The 19,025-nt window shown below is 55.0% G+C and overlaps 1 protein-coding gene across 6 annotated transcripts in view; it reads left to right on the top strand.

Moving 5' to 3' along the window:
• Positions 1–1,538: 1,538 nt before the first annotated feature.
• The window catches only part of LRRC32 (leucine rich repeat containing 32), a 43,471-nt gene continuing 25,984 nt past the window's right edge, over positions 1,539–19,025 (top strand). For 2 of the 6 annotated variants that reach the window (XR_013757670.1, XR_013757671.1), the window contains exons 1-3: positions 1,539–1,693; positions 5,911–6,001; positions 10,245–13,014. Coding sequence is in view for 4 of the 6 variants with exons in the window: in XM_079103105.1 (XP_078959231.1) it covers positions 5,915–6,001; positions 10,245–12,149 (1,992 nt within the window). In the remaining 2 variants the exon portion in view is untranslated. The other 4 variants (XM_079103105.1, XM_079103108.1, XM_079103107.1 and 1 more) reach the window with 4 other exon arrangements.

Raw genomic sequence — 19,025 nt, 5'->3', positions numbered from 1 at the left:
GAATAAGAACATGGAAATGGAAGCCCTTGGGGTACAGCAGAAGTATCAAGCAATCACTTTAATAGACATCAGAGCAGTTACAGAACACCCCTTGGGTACAGGTCCCAACCTGGATTCCTTGTCCTTAGTTTTGGCATCAACTCCAAGAAGCAGCTAATATCCTCCCTGCTTTATCTGTACAGAAATGCCAGACAGGGTGCAAGCACCCAGAGCACCAGGATGGGCCAGCTAGGACTCCTGTGAGCATAGTTAGCCCCCAGGCTGGAGGTGGGCCTTCTCAGGCCTTGCTGGGTCCCTTCCTGCAACCTCCTAGCCATTCCCTTGTGACAGCTCTGGTCTCCTTCTCTGAGAAGCCTTCCCTGACCTCCTCTTCTGAGGCTAGATCAAGCCCGGGGACCACTCCCTGACATAGCATGTCCTCTGTGGGTGCATTCACTCCATCTGTTCAGGTCTGTTTCCACCGTGGAATGGATGGGAGAAAGAAAAGGCAGGAGCTCTGTGTGTTTCAGAAAACCCAGCTTCTGAATCCAATTTCACCCCGGTTTGCCACAAGGCCTCGGGAGGTTGGTCACTTTTAGGCCTGTAAAATGGGGCATCTGGCCCCACTTTCAGCCCCGGTGAGCATCAGGGAAGAGAACCATTGTGAAGGAGGAATCTACCCTGGGAAGCAGAGACTGGAGGGTAATGGAGACACATCTCTCCCAAGGACCCCCCCACCCACCCACCCACCCAGGGCAAGGTAACAGTGATGTGGGAGGACCGAAGCGTCTAGAAGAGGGGGAGACTTGGGGAAGATCTGCTCCAACCACAGATGTAAAAGAATACTGTCACCCTACTTGGGACAGCACTTACAGAAACTCGGACAACATGCACACTAGCCTGGACATAGCTTTGTGGGCACACTGGGCTGAAATCCCTGCCTCTTACAAATTGTGTGACTTTGGATATGCCATATAACCTTTCTGAGCCTCAGGTTCTCCAACCATAAATGGGGACCTGACTAGTCTCAGTCAATTGGTTTTTATTTATATTAATTGCCCCCAAAGCTGAAAACTAGAAACTGATAGTCCCGAGATGATGGAGGAGGGATGACCATGGTGTGGGGGAACCCCCTCCGCAGCCGCCCCAGGGCCAATGAAGGGTCATTTCCTTCCGCGTTTAGCTGCCGTCAGTCACCTCTCCGGTCTGCCCCAGCCTCAGTGTGGCGGCGCCGGATTTCCTCAGTGGACCTGCGGCTCCTAGCGCCCCCGCTGGTCCCAGCCCTGCGCGCCTCGGGCGGCGATTAGCACGTGCGGCTGCCCCTGGGCTTCACTCCCACCGCGCTTCCTTCGGGACCCTTCTCTCCCCGGGCTCCACTTGCCCCTTCTCTTCCCGCCCCTTCCCAGCCGGGATTCCTGCGTAAAGAAGATGCTTCACCCCACCCCCGCACCGCCGGTTCCCCAGAACCCGAGTCCCAGGGGCCGCCTCGTCGAGCGCTAGGACCCCGCGGCCAAGGGGCCGAGGGGCGTGGCGGGCGGGAGAGGTATTTAAATGGCCAGCGCCGCCCCCTCGCGGCCGGCTCCCGTGGGGCGGAGGAGCGGCCGTGCCTCCTCGGGCCGCGACCCCGGGGTCTGGCGCGGGTGGGACCTGAGGCAGGGTTGCGCAAAATGTGCGGAGGCTGCCCGGGAGAGGAGCGGCGGCCGCGCTGAGCCAGGTAGGAGCGCCCCGCGGGCGAGGCTGGGGCCGCTCGGGAGCCGGGGTCCCACGCCCCTCGAGGGCTCGGGCGCCCACCCGCTGCGGCCCGCCCCTCGGGGGCCCGCGCCCCTCTCGCCGCCCGCACTTGGCGCGTGGGACTGGGGTCGCGCCTCCCTCGGTCCCCGAAAATTTCCAAGGCGCCTGTCTGAGTGGATCTTACCTGCAAAGGGGTGAGGCGGGCATTCCCATTTGACAGCTGGGAAAACTGTGGCGGAAAGCCCGGAACTTGACCAGGAAACCCGGCTGGTGGAGGGCCGACGAGGATTTGAATTCAGGGCTCCCGCCCTCTGCTCCCAGCCGGGTGTGGGCTTCCCATCCCACCGCGCCTGGAGAGCCTGCCCATCTCTCGGAAGGGGCGCCCGCCGTTCTCCCAGGGGCTTGAGCCAGCTTTCTCCATGGGGGACGATGTGAGGACCCCCACCCCCACCCCCGGCTGCCTGAAATTCCGCCATCACAGCCGCATTCCTTTGGGTTAAGGTCTAATTCCCCCGTGGGATGCACATGTCTCCAGAACGGGGCTTGCCCTCAGTGATTCACTGCTCGCTGTGAACCTCCGCAGCAGCTCTCCCAGGACCCCGCTCTGCCAGTCAGATCGCGGCCCAGAGCAGTTGAGAGAGCACCTGAGGAGCCTAGACTGTGAGGCGGGCTGCTGCGGCGCCTGACCGGGATGGTGCTTGGCGGGGGGATGGAGGGAGATCTTGCTTGATGTAATGGAAACATTCGTTTAGGGATTCTGATCCTGATTCCGCTATTTGCTGCCTGTGTGACTGTAAGTGACCTCTCTGAGCCTCATTTTCCTCTTGGGCAAAAATAGGGACAGTTCTATAGGCGGCAGTGGGCCCAGCCCTGTTGGAGAGGAAAGCACTCAGGCCTTTCTGTTCCTCAGTTTTCTGGTCTGTAAAATGGGAATTACAGTAATTGCCTCATTGGGTGGTTATGAGAATTAAATGATATAGGTCAAGTGCTTAGATGAGTATCTAACATCTTTACATAGAGGCGTGGTCTAATAATTGTAGGCATTGTCCCTCACCCCCATTTCTCTCTCTCTCTCTTTCTCTCTCTCTCTCTTTCTTTGGCACTTCTCTGAGTCAGAGTCCTGCCATATCTCCTACCTCCTCTTGCCTGGCCATTTGTTCTCAGGCCTGGGGCCTCTTTCCTCAACACACCTGATCTGGGATACTTGGCCCTTGTATCTTCTGGAAAGGACACTAAGTGTCCCAGGCAGCTCTGTAGCCATCCTCCACCTGATCATCACAATGGCTGTAGGTGGCAGTGGCAGAATGGGAACTAGGCTACTTGCCCTGCAGATGGGACGCTGAAGCCTGGAGAGGTTAAGAGACCTGCTCTAGAGCAAGCCTGGTGAGTGGTGGAGTTTGGATGTGACTGGGTCTAAGTGACACCCATCCTCCCTTGTGAGAGAGCAGGCCTTGAATGCCCCGCATTGTGTCTTGGCCCTGGGCTGACGGGCCCCTTCCCATCAGAGTCCTATGTGCTGCAGGGACCTTCCCTTCTGAATGTGCCCACATTGGGGGTGGGCTGGGACTTGGCAGAGGAGGGGGAAATAAGGGACCCTTTGGCATCTCTACCTTCAAGCTCAGAACTAAGCCTGGGTCGTTCCTGTCCTCACCTGGCACTCACACACTCCCCACTCCCCTGCATCTCCCCCTCTCTTCCCTCTGTTCATGGGATATTTAGTGAGCACCTACTTAGTAGGTCTCAGTTCCCACAGAATAAGAAATTCTTGGGGAAACAAAAGATGCAAGGAAAACAGTGAAACACGTAAGGAGCTTGGGAAGAACATTCCAGGCCGAGGGAGCCGCAAGGTCGAAGGCCCTGGAGGCGCGCTGGGAGAAAGCTGGGTGGACAGGGACGGGTGGATGACAGATGGAGCTGAGGAGACTGTGTGAAGCCTGGGTATTATGGAAGTTTTCAAAGCAGAGGATCATGATTTGATATTTGGTTTTACAGTTGCACTCTGGCTGCGAGTACAGGACAGATCACAGGAGGTCCGGGTGGAAGCAGGAAACAAATAACCGGGTCGGCTGCTGCCGTGGTCAAGGCCCAGGGCCACGGTGGCGCCTGTCTGTGGCAGTGATGGAGGAGGGAGATGTGGACTCTGTTTTCAGGGAGGACAGCGGAATGTACTGACGGGGAAGGAAATGTGGCAGGGAGGTGAAGGAGAGTCAAGGGGAACAGAGGTCACCGTGTCACCCTGGACTCCCCTCTGCCCTAGGGGCATTTCCTAGAGGGATGGGGAGCAAGCCCTGGAGCTCCAAGCCTGGATCTTGGGAGCACAGCAGCCCAGACTTGGGGACCCAAAGAATGCATCTCAGAGAAGGTGGTGGGATACGGAGGAGGAGGAGGAGGAGGAAGGGACAGACGCGAAGAGCAGAGAGGAGGGGAAGCAAAGGTTTGGAGCTGTAAGAAGGTGCTCAGAGAAGGCAGGAAGCATGGGGCGTCCAGGACCCAGAGGGGAGAGAGCTGGCGGGAGGGGACGCTCCCTAGAGCCCCAAGCCTCTCAGGGCCTTGCGAGATGCTGATGTTCAAGCTAGTGGTGGCGGCTGCTTTCTATTCAGCAGGACAAAATTTCCTGTGGGAGCACAGCCTGCAGTGCAGGTGAGAGCGCCACTGTGGGTGGAGCCTGTGGCCCTGAGGGAACCATGGAAGAGAGTTGAAAGATGCTGCCCTGGCCCCTGCGTGTCCCAGCAAGAAAGAAACTCAGCACAGCCATCTTTGTTTAAAATTCATCGCCAGTGGGTTCTGACAAAGACTCAGCCCTCAAAGGCCCTTTCCCTGCACAGCCTCCTTCAGAGTCTCGGTTCAGCACTCATTGATCAAGCACCCGCTGTGGGAGTCTTCTGGTATAGAGATTTAGGGCATAGACCCAGGAGCCAGATTTGCCTGAACCTCCCATTTAGCTGTGTGACCTTGGGTAGTTAGTTAACCTCTCTGAGCCTTAGTTCACCTTTCCATAAAATGAGAATGGTAATAATGGAACCAAGTCATTGAGTTTTTGTGGGGAGTAAATGAATTACTAATTGTAAAGTATTGAGAAGAGTGCATGGGGAGTCATAAAGGAAGTGGCACTTTCACAGAATATATCTTATTTGGGCCTCAACAAAACTTGGCATGGCTGTCATTATCCTCAAAAAGGAAAACAAGCTCAGAGAGGTAAAGTGATATATAGAAAGTCACACAGCAGGTTAGAAGAGGCATATGAGAGCAGTCAGATGTGGGTGACTTTGAGTCCAGTGTTCTAGGAGGGTTCTAGGTGTCCCTCCACGTTAACATTCTCTGTTCATATTATGTTGCTTTCTATGCACTCTTTTGTGTCTCCAGTTGCCAGCATAGAGCCAGCTATGAGGAAGCATTCAGGAAAGGTGTGACTGAGTGAACAAGCTAGTCAAGTCAGCAGGTGATTTGTGTCTCCCCAGCACTTGGCTCTGGTCCTTCTGGAGGGAGCTCTGGGATTTCACCCTGCTGAGGGCCTTTGGTGCCCTCAGTCCCATCCTGGGCTGTTCTGAGGAGAGAGCAGGCCCAGCAACCGGTGCACAGCCGGTGGCTGCAGTGAAAGTCAGCCTGCTCCCGGGGAAGTTTGCAGGAACAGTGCTGGGGGCAGGGCAGGCCCCCGGCGGGGCTTCCTGTTGAGGCCCTGAGCCCAGTCCAGGAACAATGGCAAGGGCTCCAGAATCTGAGAATCAAAAGAACAAGAGCAAAATAAAGCAGGGGGCGGGGGTGTGGGGTGGAGAATTCTGTTTGGGGCCCAAGGCTCTGGGATGGGGGCACCTGCTTATGACCTAGGTAGAAATGGAGTCAGAGGCCTCTACCCCCAGCCCTGGCCCAGGGCAGCCCTTAGGACCCCTCTGTTTCCTATGCATCCCCTTCAGGTTGTCTCCCACCAGGTAGGGACTTTTGAAAATCCGAATCAGACCCTGTCACCCCCTGCTTTAAAATCCTCACTTCCCCTGGGTAGTGGCCGGCTCGGCGGGGCCTCCTAGGCCTTAGTGCAGCTGTGCGTCTTGTCTGCTGCTGGCTCTGTCCACAGCACCATTTTGCCAGCTCTGCTGTGGTCCGAGGTCCTCTGAGCTCAGGCACAGACAGGGTGGGAGGTGGGGCTAGCAGTGGGGAAGAGCCAGTGGTCTCACAGTGTTGCCCTTTCCTCCCCACCCTCCACAGAGCCATGAGCCACCAGATCCTGCTGCTCCTGGCTGTGCTGACCCAAGGCCTGGCTACCTCCCATCACCAAGACAAGGGGCCCTGTAAGATGGTAAGATGCTCTGCCCAGACAGGTTAAGGGTCTCCGCAACCCACCCTTGCCCTGGGACATCCTGCTGCCCCTGCCCCAGCAGCCAGATATTAGAGAAGTCAGGAGAGGAAAGGGATTTACCTTGCATTAAATGAGCACTTACTAGAATGTTTTAATATCCTGCCAGGTAAGCTCCTGTAAAATTTCCATTTTACAGAGGAGGAAATCCAGCTTGGAGAAGTTAGGTGACTTGTCCAAGATCATTCAGGAAGGAACAGTGGGGCCAATATTGGACTTTATCCCGTACTATCCCTACAGGCCAGTGGACCCAGCTGGGGAATCTAGAATATGTACATGTGTAGGGAAGGTAGGATGGGCCAGCTGGAAGGGGCTCTTGGTACTGGTCCCTTCTGGGACAAATCCCTCCTCCTAATTGGCCTCCTTGACTATCAGCTGGAATGCCACTGCTCAGTCCTGCTAGGTCAAGTGCTGCCTCCTCCAGGAAGCCTCCCTGGCCCTTCCCAGGCTGACCTAGTCTGATCGCTCTCTCCTCCAGGCTCCTGCTAGTCCCAAGCTTCCCTCTGACTCAATGCTATGTCTTGAGCATTTGGGGTGGTGGAGGGCTGAGCCTCTTATCTGCCAGACTAAAAACTTCTCTAGGACAGGGACCAGGTCTGACTCATTTTTGTTCCTTTTTCCTGCTCTAAGCCAGGGAGATTGACCCTGTAACGCTGCGGGGCACAGGGTAATGAGACTACCTAGGTCCACCTATAAGGCAAGGTGGTCACAGAGCCTGGGCTGGCGAAGGGATCAGACTCCAGCAGCTCCACTGGGACACAGAATGGCTGCTTCAGGAGGCCAGAAGGACTGGTGGCAGTCACCTGCCAGTGTTCTGCAAAGCCACCACTCTTCTTGCCCCTGAGTCGTTCTGAGATTTTTTTTTTTTTTTTGTACCAGGGATTGAACTCAGGGGCACTTAACCACTGAGCCACATTTTTATTTTTAGAGACAGGGTCTCGATAAGTTGCTTAGTGTCTCTCTAAGTTATTGAGGCTGGCTTTGAACTCACAATCTTCCTGCCTCAGCCTCCCAAGTAACTGGGATTATAGGCATGCGAAACCACGCCAGGCCCTTCTGAGATTCTAAGAACCCAGAAAAATGGGCAGAGAAGGCCTCAGGCATCACCACATACCAAGGCACATTCCATCTGCAGGGACTGAGGCTCAGAGGATGGAGAGACTTGGCCCCCAAAAGGCAGAGGAACATGGGGAGCTTTGGATTCTGAGAAAATGAACAGACAGGAAGGAAGGAAGGTTATGTACATGGGAGCAGAGACCTGTGAACCACCAGAGTCCTAAAGAGAGCCAGGAATTGAATCTGCTCCCCCATGCTGTCCACTGCCTGGTGCCTCTTCTTCCCCTGGATATCTCCCATGGGTGGCCCTCACCAGGGCCCATCTCCCAGACTCCCAGGAATCAGTTGGTGCCAGAGCCTGGAGCTGGGAAGGGGACAGAAATGGAGTTCTGAGGGCTGCTCTTCGACTCCTTCCTGGACTGGACTGGCGAGGTGGGCACCCCAGGGCAGCTCCATTTGGACCTGTTGGTAGGGGTTCTGGGCACCTGGCAGGTAGCAGGTCTCAGGCTCTGCAGTGGTCAGCTTTGTATCCTGGCTTCCTCTAGGGCTGACACTCCAGGGAGCCTTGGCCCATGTAGAGAGGACGTGGGGTGTGGGTTGGTATGCGGGGCAACATGGGAAACATAGCACAGTGCCCCCCACACTGTAGAGGCCCCATAAATGGTGGCTGGTGTTATTTGCTGAAGGAATCAACTTGGGTGTCTGACCAGCTGAGCCCCAGTACTCAGAACTTGTACCAAGATGAAGAGAAACACCAGTGGCCGTTTTGAGCCCTGACCGCCTGACTCTGAGCAGGCCCCAGCCCCAGCTTCAGTTTCCTTAGTGGGTACCATGGGAATGGGGTCAGTAGTGCATCACGGGATTAAATGAGGTGAGGGACCTAGCACTCAGCTTGGAGGCCACAGCTGGTGTTCCGCAGCACCCGTGCCACCAGGTTCCTTTCGTTTGAAGTCAGGATGGCCTAGGAACTGAGGCTAGTGATGAGGAGGCCGTGCCTGGGAACCCTATTAGGCAGAGGGGTTGTGAGGGAGGGGCAAGGACTAGCAATGTGGCCAGGGTAGATTTCCAGTTTACATGGGTGTCCAGCTGCAGGGTGTCCCTGGGTCTTCCGAGGCCTTGATGAAGCTCTTCCCCTGGAGGTGTTAGGGCCAGTGACTGTGCCACATGCAGAGGAGAGTCACACAGATGCCTGAGGCTTGGCAGCTCTGTTCCCCACCTCTCTTCACCCTGCGATTCTCTGCAGGGTAAGGACAGAGCTGGGCCAGTATGGAACCCTCGGGTTTGTGTCTTTTCCTTATTGACTTCCGTGACCTCATGCAAGTCACTGCCTTGTCAGACTTTGGCCTCCCCATCTGGGAGGAGGGAGGGCTGGGTTCTTCTTACTCTGCTAGTATTTGACTCTAACCTAAATATATCATCCCTTTTTTTTCCCCTCTGAGAGGTGACCGACTTGGTGTCTATGCTGTTTACTAGGCATAGTTGTCTGTGACTCTGGTTCATTATAGAAATTTACTGAGTACTTTCTGTGGGTGAGGTTCAAGGCATCCATAGCAATCATACGAGGCCCTCTTTGCTCTGAGCTCACTGCTAGCAGATCCGCACACAGAAGGTCACAGTTCAGTGGGGCAAAGCCACAAGATGGTGCAGTCATGGGAGGCTCCCTGGTGGAGGAGATACTGGAGCCCAGTGTGAAAAATTCACCATGGATCTGGTCAAGGATGGCACAGCCAGCTCAGGGGAGGCCCAGAAGTGAGCATGGAAGGGCGTGGCCCTGCATGTGGGCAGGACTGAGCTGAGGGAGGAGTTGAGGGGACAGTTGGCAGGGGCCACAAACAGCCTTGAATGCCTTGCTGAGGGTCCTGGACTCTGTCCTGGAGGACAGAAGTTTTTGAGTGGAGTTTGGAGCAGTTTTTTGGCAGGCAGTGGGTCCCAAGGCGTCAGTGGAGACAGGGTTGCTGGGGCAGAAGCAGGCCTGAACTGGGTGGTTGTGGATATCAGACCCTTTGCTGGCAAAGGCTGGGTATCCTAAGGGTCTGGAGAGACCAGAAAAAGACCCGTGTTTGCACAGAATTCTGGCCCTACAAGGCACAAGAGTGGGGTCTTTGGTTGTTAAAGGACCTGGTTTAAATCACAGCTCCCTCCTCCCCTGCTTGGGGATCCTGATGTCTCCTTGACCCTCTCTGAGCCTGGATTTCTATTAGGAAGGGTGATTATAACAGAGCATCCCATTTGCAGGGTAGGCTATTCTGAGGATCTATGAGACCACAGGCCTGAAAGTGCAACGTAAAATGCTTAAAAGTTGCTGGGGAGGGATGAGGAACTTTCTGGATAAGAAGCCAGAGAGGTACTATGACTTGATGGAGGTCACAGAGCAACATCACAGCCCTATCACCAAAGGATGTTGGCTGGGACCTGGGCCATCGCTTGCCCCAATCCCTCTCCCTCTCCCCACCCTACCTCCAGAGTCTGATGCTGGACCAGGCCTCCAGAAGCAAGGCCACTGGTGGGGTGGGGGCAGGTGACAGCTGCAGAAAGGAGGTCACATCTGGGAGCTCATTCCAGAGCCTTCTCTACAGAACAAGAGCCTGAATGAGACCTGAGGGTGGAACACCAAAATCAAAACTGAGGACAGGGGCACAAACTGTAGGTTGGAAACATTTTTTCCAACATGGCTTCCTGTCTAGAACTGGAAATTTAACTCTCTGGGCCATAGAAGGGACCCGGCATATAGAACAGGAACCCTGGTCCCACCTTGGCCCTGCTGCCCACTGGCTCTCAGTCACACTAAGCAATAACATGGCTTAGTTTCCTATAAAATGGGGTAATAATAATCAGTCATTGCTGTTCTTTGTTCACTTGTCCTTATGTCAGTCATCTCTCCATCCGTTTACCTGTCAGGCCTGCACTAGTCCCACCCTTCTGCTCAACGCTGTATAGGTCAGAGATAGGGCAGGGAGCAGGAGAGGGTCATCGGACATTAGGCTGGATGAGGAGCGTCTAGCATTCTGGGAGTCCCTGGGAGAGCTGGCCCAAACCTGGGAGGTGGGCAGGTGTGTCTTGGAGCATGTCTGTGTCCACCCCTACTGCACCCACTAATGCCAGCTGCTCTCCCTGCCATTGCCCTCCCCAGGTGGACAAGGAGGCCTTGTGCCAGGGCCTTGGCTTACTTCAGGTTCCCTCATTGCTCCCATTGGACATCGAGGCCCTTGACCTCTCTGGAAACCAGCTGCGGAGTATCCTGGCCTCGCCCCTGAGCTTCTACATAGCACTTCGTCACTTGGACCTGAGCATCAACGAGATCAGTTTCCTGCATCCAGGAGTCTTCCAGGCCTTGCCCCACCTGGAGCACCTCAATCTGGCCCACAACCGCCTGGCGGTGGGCACTGCGCTGAACGCTGGTGGTCTGGGCCCCCTGCTGCATGTGACCTCCCTGGACCTGTCTGGGAATAGCCTGTACAGTGGCCTGGTGGAGCGGCTGCTGGGCGAGGCACCCAGCCTGCGCACGCTCTCCCTGGCAGAGAATAGCCTGACACGCCTGGCCCGCCACACCTTCTGGGGCATGCCTGCATTGGAGCACCTTGATCTGCACAGTAACGTGCTGATGGACATCGAGGATGGCGCTTTTGAGGCCCTGCCCCGCCTGGCCCACCTCAATCTCTCCAGGAATTCCCTCACCTGTATCTCCGACTTCAGCCTCCAGCAGCTGCGGGTGCTTGACCTGAGCTGCAACAGCATCGAGGCCTTTCAGACAGCTGCGGAGCCCCGAGCACAGTACCAGCTGGCCTGGCTGGACCTGCGCGAGAACAGACTGCTCCATTTCCCCGACCTGGCTGCGCTCCCGAAACTCATCTACCTGAACGTGTCCAACAACCTCATCCGGCTCCCCTCGGGGCTGCCTCAGGGCAGTGAGGACCTCCATGCGCCTTCCGAGGGCTGGTCAGCCCTGCCCCTCTCGAACCCTAGCTGGAACACCAGCACTTACCCCCTCTCCCAGCTCTTGAACCTGGATTTGAGCTACAATGAGATTGAGCTTGTCCCTGAGAGCTTTCTGGAGCGTCTGACCTCTCTACGTTTCCTGAACCTCAGCCGAAACTGCCTGCAGGCTTTTAGGGCCCCGCACACAGGCTCCTTGCCCTGCCTGGTGCTCTTGGACTTAAGCCACAATACACTCGAGGCGCTGGAGCTGGGTGCCAGAGCCCTAGGGTCCCTACGGACGTTGCTCCTGCAGGACAATGCCCTGCAGGACCTGCCACCATATACCTTTGCCAGCTTGGCCAGCCTGCAAAGGCTCAACCTGCAGGGGAACCGGGTTAGTCCCTGCGGGGGGCCAGCTGAGCCCAGCCCCCCAGGCTGTGTGTCCTTCTCTGGCATCCCCACCCTTCGAGTTCTGAACATGGTGGATAATGAGATGGAGATGCTCAGAGCAGGGGCCTTCCTCCACACCCCGCTTACTGAGCTGGACCTCTCTGCCAACCCTGGGCTGGATGTGGCCACAGGAGCCTTGGCAGGCCTGGAGGCCTCTTTGGAGGTCCTTGCGCTGCAGGGCAACGGGCTGACCGTCCTACAGGTGGACCTGCCCTGCTTCAGCTGCCTCAAGCGGCTCAATCTTGCTGAGAACCGCCTCAGCCACCTGCCTGCCTGGACACAGGCTGTGTCACTGGAGGTGCTGGACCTGCGGAACAACAGCTTCAGCCTCCTGCCAGGGAGTGCCATGGGTGGCCTGGAGACCAGCCTCCGGCGCCTCTACCTGCAGGGGAATCCACTCAGCTGCTGTGGCAATGGCTGGCTGGCGGCCCAGCTACACCAGGGCCGAGTGGATGTGGACGCCACCCAGGACCTGATCTGCCGCTTTGGCTCCCAGGCAGAGGTGTCCCTGAGTCACGTGCGTCCTGAGGACTGTGAGAAGGGTGGGCTCAAGAATGTCAACCTCATCATTATTCTCACCTTCACACTGGTCTCTGCCATTGTCCTCACCACGCTGGCCACCTGTTGCTGTGTCCGCCGACAGAAATTCAACCAACAGTACAAAGCCTGAAGAAGCCAGGAAACCTTTCAGTACAAGAGCTGGAGGCACAGAGAGGAGTGGGGACTGACACATGGTGAGCAGTGTCCCAGAACCCTGGTCTCCAACTTCCAGCCCAAGGCTTCTATCTCTGCATCCTGCTGCATGGGTAGGTGACCCACTTCCCAGGCTGCACGAGTGGTCCAGCTGCGGAAACTGCAGTTGGGCTATTTCAGGGGCAACAAGTCCTCACTGAGCATCTGTTTGGGGTCACACCCTGCTCTGGGGACTGGGGATGCAGTAAATGAACGAAACACATGCTGCAGTCTGGGTAGGAAAGGTCAGCACAGAGCTGGGCAGTGACCACACAGTGGATGGGGTTCGAGGTGGGGAACCCCAGCCGGTTCCATGTGGAGAGTCCTGCCCCTGCTGCACCAGGGCAAGGGAGGGACAAGCCCAAGAGGATTGGTCTGAAATGTTTCCAAGCAGACTGTTTTGTCACATCTTCTGATAATGACTTCCAGCCTCTTTGGAAAATGAAGAACTTGTGACCGGAAGAAAAGAACTAGAGCCTCATGAGGCCGTCTTGGACCCAGTGCTGTTAGACAGGCTGCAGCACCCCCGGAGGCTTGTTAAAAGGTGGTCACCTGGGCTCGGGCCAGGCCGTCGTTTCCTGTTCTCCACAGGCCCTTGCCCATCCTGGCACTCTCCTGCTGCACACACTGACCCACTCTTGCCTGAACTCCGACTCCCTGCCCAGGCCCCCTTCTCTGTCCCGGCCCCGTCCTTGCTGCTGAGCCGAGTTAAAGCCTTAGATGTCTGGTTCTGCTTTGCACCCAGCTTGGCACCTGCAGATGCAGATCCAAGCCTTACCATTTCTGTGTGACGACTCTCAGAGGTTGGTATTTTATCCTCATTTTACAAAAGAGGAAACAACTCTCCCAAAGTCTCCCTCCAGGGTCCTGTATCTAAGAAATGCCATAGCTGAAATTCAAATCCACATCCTTTTGTGTCTAAGCCTGAGTGGCTCCATATCACCTGACCAGGGCCTGAGCATCCTGTGCTCGGAGTACCCATTCCTCCTCTCTCCCAGGCAGGCAGAAGAAAGATAGGCCCTATGCTTCTCCTCTGCCTCAGTTTCCCTCATCCCCTCCTTTGCAGACTGATGTGGCTTCTCCCTTTTCTCTTCTTGCTCCTGTGTTTTCTTATTCCCTCTCTATTGAGCAGAGCCTGGAGTTTGAGGTCATTGAGTCCAACCTCCCCATTGCACAGATAGGGTAACAGGCTTAGGAAGAGATGAGACTTGCTCAAAGCTGCACAAGTCAATGGCAAAGCCTGCAAAACAAACAAACAACAACAACAACAACAAAAAAAAAAAAACAAAAACCAAAAACAAGAACGTAGCTCAGTGGTAGAAGACTTGCCTAGCATGCACGAGGCTGAGTTTAACCTCTAGCACTGCCAAAATTTGGCGTTGGACCTGTGTGGAGTCCTTCTCTCTCAGCTGTCACATCACAAGATAATGCCAGTTCTAAACTTTCTTGCTGTTCCTCATCATGCAAAGATTCCCACACCTTGCCAGGAAAATAGGTGGAAAGGTCAACTCAGATGAGTACCTGTTGCTCATGCCATGGAGTCATGAGCTGTCTGGGAAGAAAAGGAACACTGGGACCTGCCAAAGAGTCATCTTGCCTGCACTTGGTCCATGATCTGGCCTTAGTAATGTGTGAGAAAATGAGAATGCTGTTCTCTCTACTCTTACAGATGAGGACACCAAGTCCCAGAGAGGGTGATCGGCTCAGAGCCAATGGGCAGATCCAGGGCTGGACCCTCGCTCTAGGCCCTGGTGGTATGAGGGGCAGCCGGGTGCACAAAGTCCTGGCTGGGATCACGACCACAGGTGCTACTGCACATGACACTCCTTGTCAGGCCTGGAGGCCAAGGTGTTGGCCCCTGTGCCTGATCTCTGAAAACACTACACCATGCTGCTGTCACCTCCCAGGAGCCAGGCCACGACCCAGGCCCTGGGACCAGCTTTTTGTATAACCACATGAATGTATTAAAATACAACTTTGGGGAAACATGTGGCCTGCCAGCCTCCTCCTTGCCATGGGGAATCCACATCAGTGTGTGCACTCGAACCCTGACCTCCCTACTTCCCTTCCAGTCTTTCAGTCCTCACGGCATATCTCTTGGGGACACTGAGGCTCAGGGTCATCACCACCCTGGGCCTTGGGGCCTCCTCCCCCTTTATTAGCCTGCTACACCTCTGCCCCCTCACACCCAGCACAGGCCTGCCAACACTGAGAAACCAGTGACTTAGAATTGTTCTCTTCCTTCTGTAGCCACGTGTCCCCTCCCTCCCCCATCTCAGGAGGACTCAAGTCTTGCTCATCATTCAAAGACCATCACACCACATCCCCACCTCCGCCACCACTGCTCCCGTTCCCAGCCCACCCCCAGTTGTCCTTACTAAGGTCTCTGAGGTCTCCTTTGCCAAACTCAGTGCACCTTTCAGACCCCATCTCCTGACCCCTACCCTTGGCATCTGAGACCCAACACTCAAAGTTGTCCCTCCCCTCCTAGGCCACTGCTTTCCATCCCCTCCATGTGCTCATCTTCCATGAGCCATCCCTAAATGACACCAGGACCCCTTCCCAGCTGTAGCCACCACTGCTTTGCTGCCTCCAACCTCACCTGTCCTGGACATTCAACACTTGATCCAGAGGTGTCCCCAGCCACAGGTCTCCCAGGGACTAGAGACTTCAGGCGGAATTCAGTTAGTGAGCAACTGGACTGCAGATCCAGCTTGAACTTGGAAGAGCATCCCTGGGTCCTGAATGGGAGCAGGAGGGGGCTGGGGCTGGGGGAGGGGTGGGAACCCCTGGGGAGGCCGAGTGTGCAGGGCAGGGTGATTCCCACCCCCCACACCCCCACCCTTAAACCCCCCCTTCCGAAGCCCTGGGAGTACCTCTAGGACCACCTGCCACTCTCAGCAGCCGGACACCCAGGAGCCAGCCTTCTTCCCCTACCTGCCCCCGCCCCACCGAGCCCACCTCAGTGATGCTCCTCTTTCCCCACTCCAAGAACCCTGGTCTCTCTGGGGCCCTGCTGCCACTTGGGCCCTGATGCTGGCAGCTCTGCCCCCTGATTTCTCCAACCAGCTTCCTTGGCCTGTGACCTCTCACCTCCCAGTTTCTGCTCCCCCCTACTCTCCAAAGAACAATTATAAATGCTTATTTCATGGGGTGGTGCTAGTGGGGAGAAGGGTGTTGCTCAGCCTGTGGGCCCTTGGTGAAGGCCCAGGGGCAGGCAGCAGCACAGCCTGAGCTCGGCCCCGGGCCTGCAGGCCTTGCATCCAGCCAGGAGGGCCCTGGGCCCCTGACCCCTTTTCCTGGCAAACAGGGCAGTGTGCTCACCTGGCCAAGACCCCCCAGTGAGGCAGAAATTCCTGTTTTCAGCCAAACGTGGACACAGCCGCCAACTAGGTCATCAGAGCATCCGGCTTCCCAGGTTTTCAGCAAGTTCTAGGGAGTGAGGAGGCCCTCGGGTGCGTGGGGTCACAGACCGCCTGAGGTGCCATCACTGGTTCATTCAATGCTGTGAGCTGTCATCGTGCCCCCAGCAAGGCCCTGTAAGCACCAGCTACCTCACCTCCTCAGTCCCCCTGTGCTCAGTCCCCCAGGCCTGGGGTCAGTTGTCTGCTTCCTGTGCCCCTATCCTTCAGACAGCTCATGAGGCCCTGTGAAGCCAGGTGCTGCTGCCCCCAGCCCCCATCTGTCTGCCTCCCACAATGGACTCAGAGCTGACAATGATTAATGTCCGGGTAGACCCTGTGCTGAGCACTTGATGTACCCTGTCATGTTCGATTCTAACAATTTTTGGAGAGATTTCTATTATTATCATTCTCTTTTTAGAGAAGCTGACACTCCAGTACTGAGACTTGAACCCAGCCTCATCCCACTCTGGAGCCAGCAACCGTAACCATTACATGACCCTGCACCCTGACCTCCCCAATGCCGGCCTCTCCCCATCCCTACCCGGAATGTCTCGCCAATTCTGATCTGCCTCCGAACTTCTCCTCCTACCCCTGCCTCTATCGCCACCTCCTGAGGGGCTGCCCAGATTGACCTCCTTAGACCCTCAGTTCCAGGCTGCCCTAGCACAATGTGCAGCTCTGGGAGGGAGGCCCTATCCGGGAGTTCTCTGTGTCCCCAGGGCCTGTGAATAAACATAGGCAGGGAGCTCAGAAAAGATTTCTTGAATGAATGGCTCCTGCCCTCCAGGACTTATAAACTCGTGGGATTAAGACCAGCCCTCAGACAGACCCAGGGACATGGAGAGAACACAGAGCAGGACACAGGGCGTGGGCCGTCCAGGCTCAGCAGCCTCCAGTGGGGAAGCAAAGTAAGAATGCTTGCTGGCCACCCCCCCTTCTTTGGTCCTGCCTCATTCTTCTCTTCCTTCCCTCCCTTGGTCACCCCTCTACCCGCTATCTCACTGGAAACAGTTGTGGCTGAGAACGGGGATGGGTGGCGGGTGGGGGGAGGGAGGCCCCAGCTGTTTATAGGAACTGGAGCGCCTCCATCCATCAGCTCTGTTTGGAGCTGGAGACCAAGCATAATAAATACCTTGGCTCCTCCCCAGCTGTGCTTTCCCTGAACTCGGCCATCTGAACTCCAAATCTCTCTGGCCTGCTGGTTCTCAGGACCCAGCTTCCAACCCAACCCTCCCTGCCCCCACCTCCTTCCAGGCTGTCCTGGAACAAGCCCAGCCTCTGGAACTGGAAACTCAGCAGAATCTAGGCTCTGCTACTCCTTTGCCCAGGGAGAAAGGGCAAGCCATGTCACTTGTCTGTGCCCCCATTTCCCCATCTGTGAAATGGGCTCATAACCATCATCCCTGTCCCCACCACAGTGATGTTCACTTGTCAGGCCAATGTGGCAAGAGTGTCCACACAGTGTTAGATCTGGGGCCTGCAGGTACATGAGAACAGTTAGGTAAAACCTCTGCTTACAAGGTAGAGAGAAGACAGAGAGGCCATCCCACAGTATAAGCTAGGAAGTGGTCACCCACAGGCAGGTCCAGAGTTTGTGCTTGGGAAATGTGCAGATGGGAGCAGCCCTAGCAGTGTAGGATCGAGGGAGAGTTGGAGGACATTTGGGCCGCCCAGAGGAAGCCCGGAAGGGTGGGATTTACACATACGGATGGGGAAAGGACCAGGCAGAACAAGAGCTCGAGCAAAGCCAGGCAGTGGGAGATCCCCGGCATAGAAAGGAGTCTGCCTCTGTCCAGCCTCCACCCCATGACTGACAGCATGTGCTATCTGATCCTTCAGCATCTTCCACTCAGATCTTCCAGCCTTCTGGAATTTTCCCTCCTTGTCTGGAGAGCTTCCAGCTCACCCAGCTCTGCTCTCCCAAGTCGTGGATGCATTCCCAGAATTCTGCCGTCATGTCCCCACTCCTACCTCCCTTCCCAAAAAAAGCCACCTAGAAAGTAAAAGACTCAGAATGGGAAAAGTCATTGGCCAATAGCACATGTTTCTGGAATGAATAAGGGAATAAATGAAGAAAGGAGCAAATAAGAGTGAGTCAATGAAAAAGAGAACAAGGGAGTCAGTAAGTTAATAAAAGCAACCAATATTTCCTGAGTCTTGCCATAGTGCACACTGGGTGCTGCACACACAAGGTCCCTTCCTTTGAGGCACTTACAGTTTATTAAGGAAATAGACATTTTACACACACACACACACACACTCACACACACACACACACACACTGGCAAATTGTGATATGTGCTATGAAAGGAAGTAACAGGGAGACCATTTGGACGGGGAGGGACTCAGAGGAGTCCTTTCTGAGGATGCCATCTGAAGGCTGAGACGGGAGGAGGTGAATTGAGAGAGCGAGGGAGTCAGCATTCCCATCGCCTCTTCCCCTCCCTGCGTGAGTTTGTCAGAGAGCCTGGGAAGAGCGGGGCCTGGACTCTGGGGTTCACTGCCCTGCACTGAAGGCAGTCCCCTGCCCGCCCCCGCCCCTTGGGACTTTGATTCCCATTCTGGAATCGTGGCGAGAGCCGTGGAAGGCCACATACAGGGTAGTGGGAGGGATGGTCAAGGGGGCAGGGGTCCCAGGAGACAAGCGTTTTGGGGGCAGGGGGCTATCTTGGTTGTAAGGGGAGACAGTCCAGCTCCAAAGGCCCCAAAGGCCTTGGCTTTTAAACGATCATGGTTATCGTTACTTCGGTTGAGGATGGTCTGGCCTCCCTCCTCCCTTCCCACACCCGTCAGCTTGCAGGGGCAGCCCCCAGGTAACCCATATTAACATTCTCACACATGACCCTTCCCGTTCTCTCCAGTATCAGGCCATTGTTGACAGACGCAATGAACTGTATACCAACACGCATACTGTGTATTAAGGATTTTTGGTCATTGTTTTATAAAAGTGAAATTGTTTTCTGCACACTCTCCAGCATTCTACTTTCTTTTAAATTCAACGGTACTTCAAAGAGGTTCTCCCAAATAAACTGATAGAGCACTGATTCATTTTGGACTGCACAAAATAATATTCCATGGTGTTAATAGTCCTTGATTTATTCAACCATTCACCTCTTGACAGATACTTGCTTTATTAACTTTTCTTGCAACTATAAACATGTTATAAAAATTCTGTTTTTCATATGCCCGTTTTCTCTGGGGTTGTGTTTCTGTGAGATATTTACCTAGAAGGGTGTGTGTGTGATATATATACATATTTATGTGTATATATATGCTTATCTACATATCACACACATATATACATATATTTGTATACATATATCATTAATCTAGAATTATATATATTAAATATATGTGTTAAATTTTCTTCACATATATATAATTCTAATAAAACTTCTTATTTAAAAAAA

Source organism: Sciurus vulgaris (genome assembly GCF_902686455.1).
Source record: "Sciurus vulgaris genome assembly, chromosome: 11".
NCBI classification, from domain to species: Eukaryota; Metazoa; Chordata; class Mammalia; order Rodentia; family Sciuridae; genus Sciurus; species Sciurus vulgaris.
Note: the sequence above shows the minus strand (reverse complement) of the source record. Positions and strands in the feature narration are given on the sequence as shown.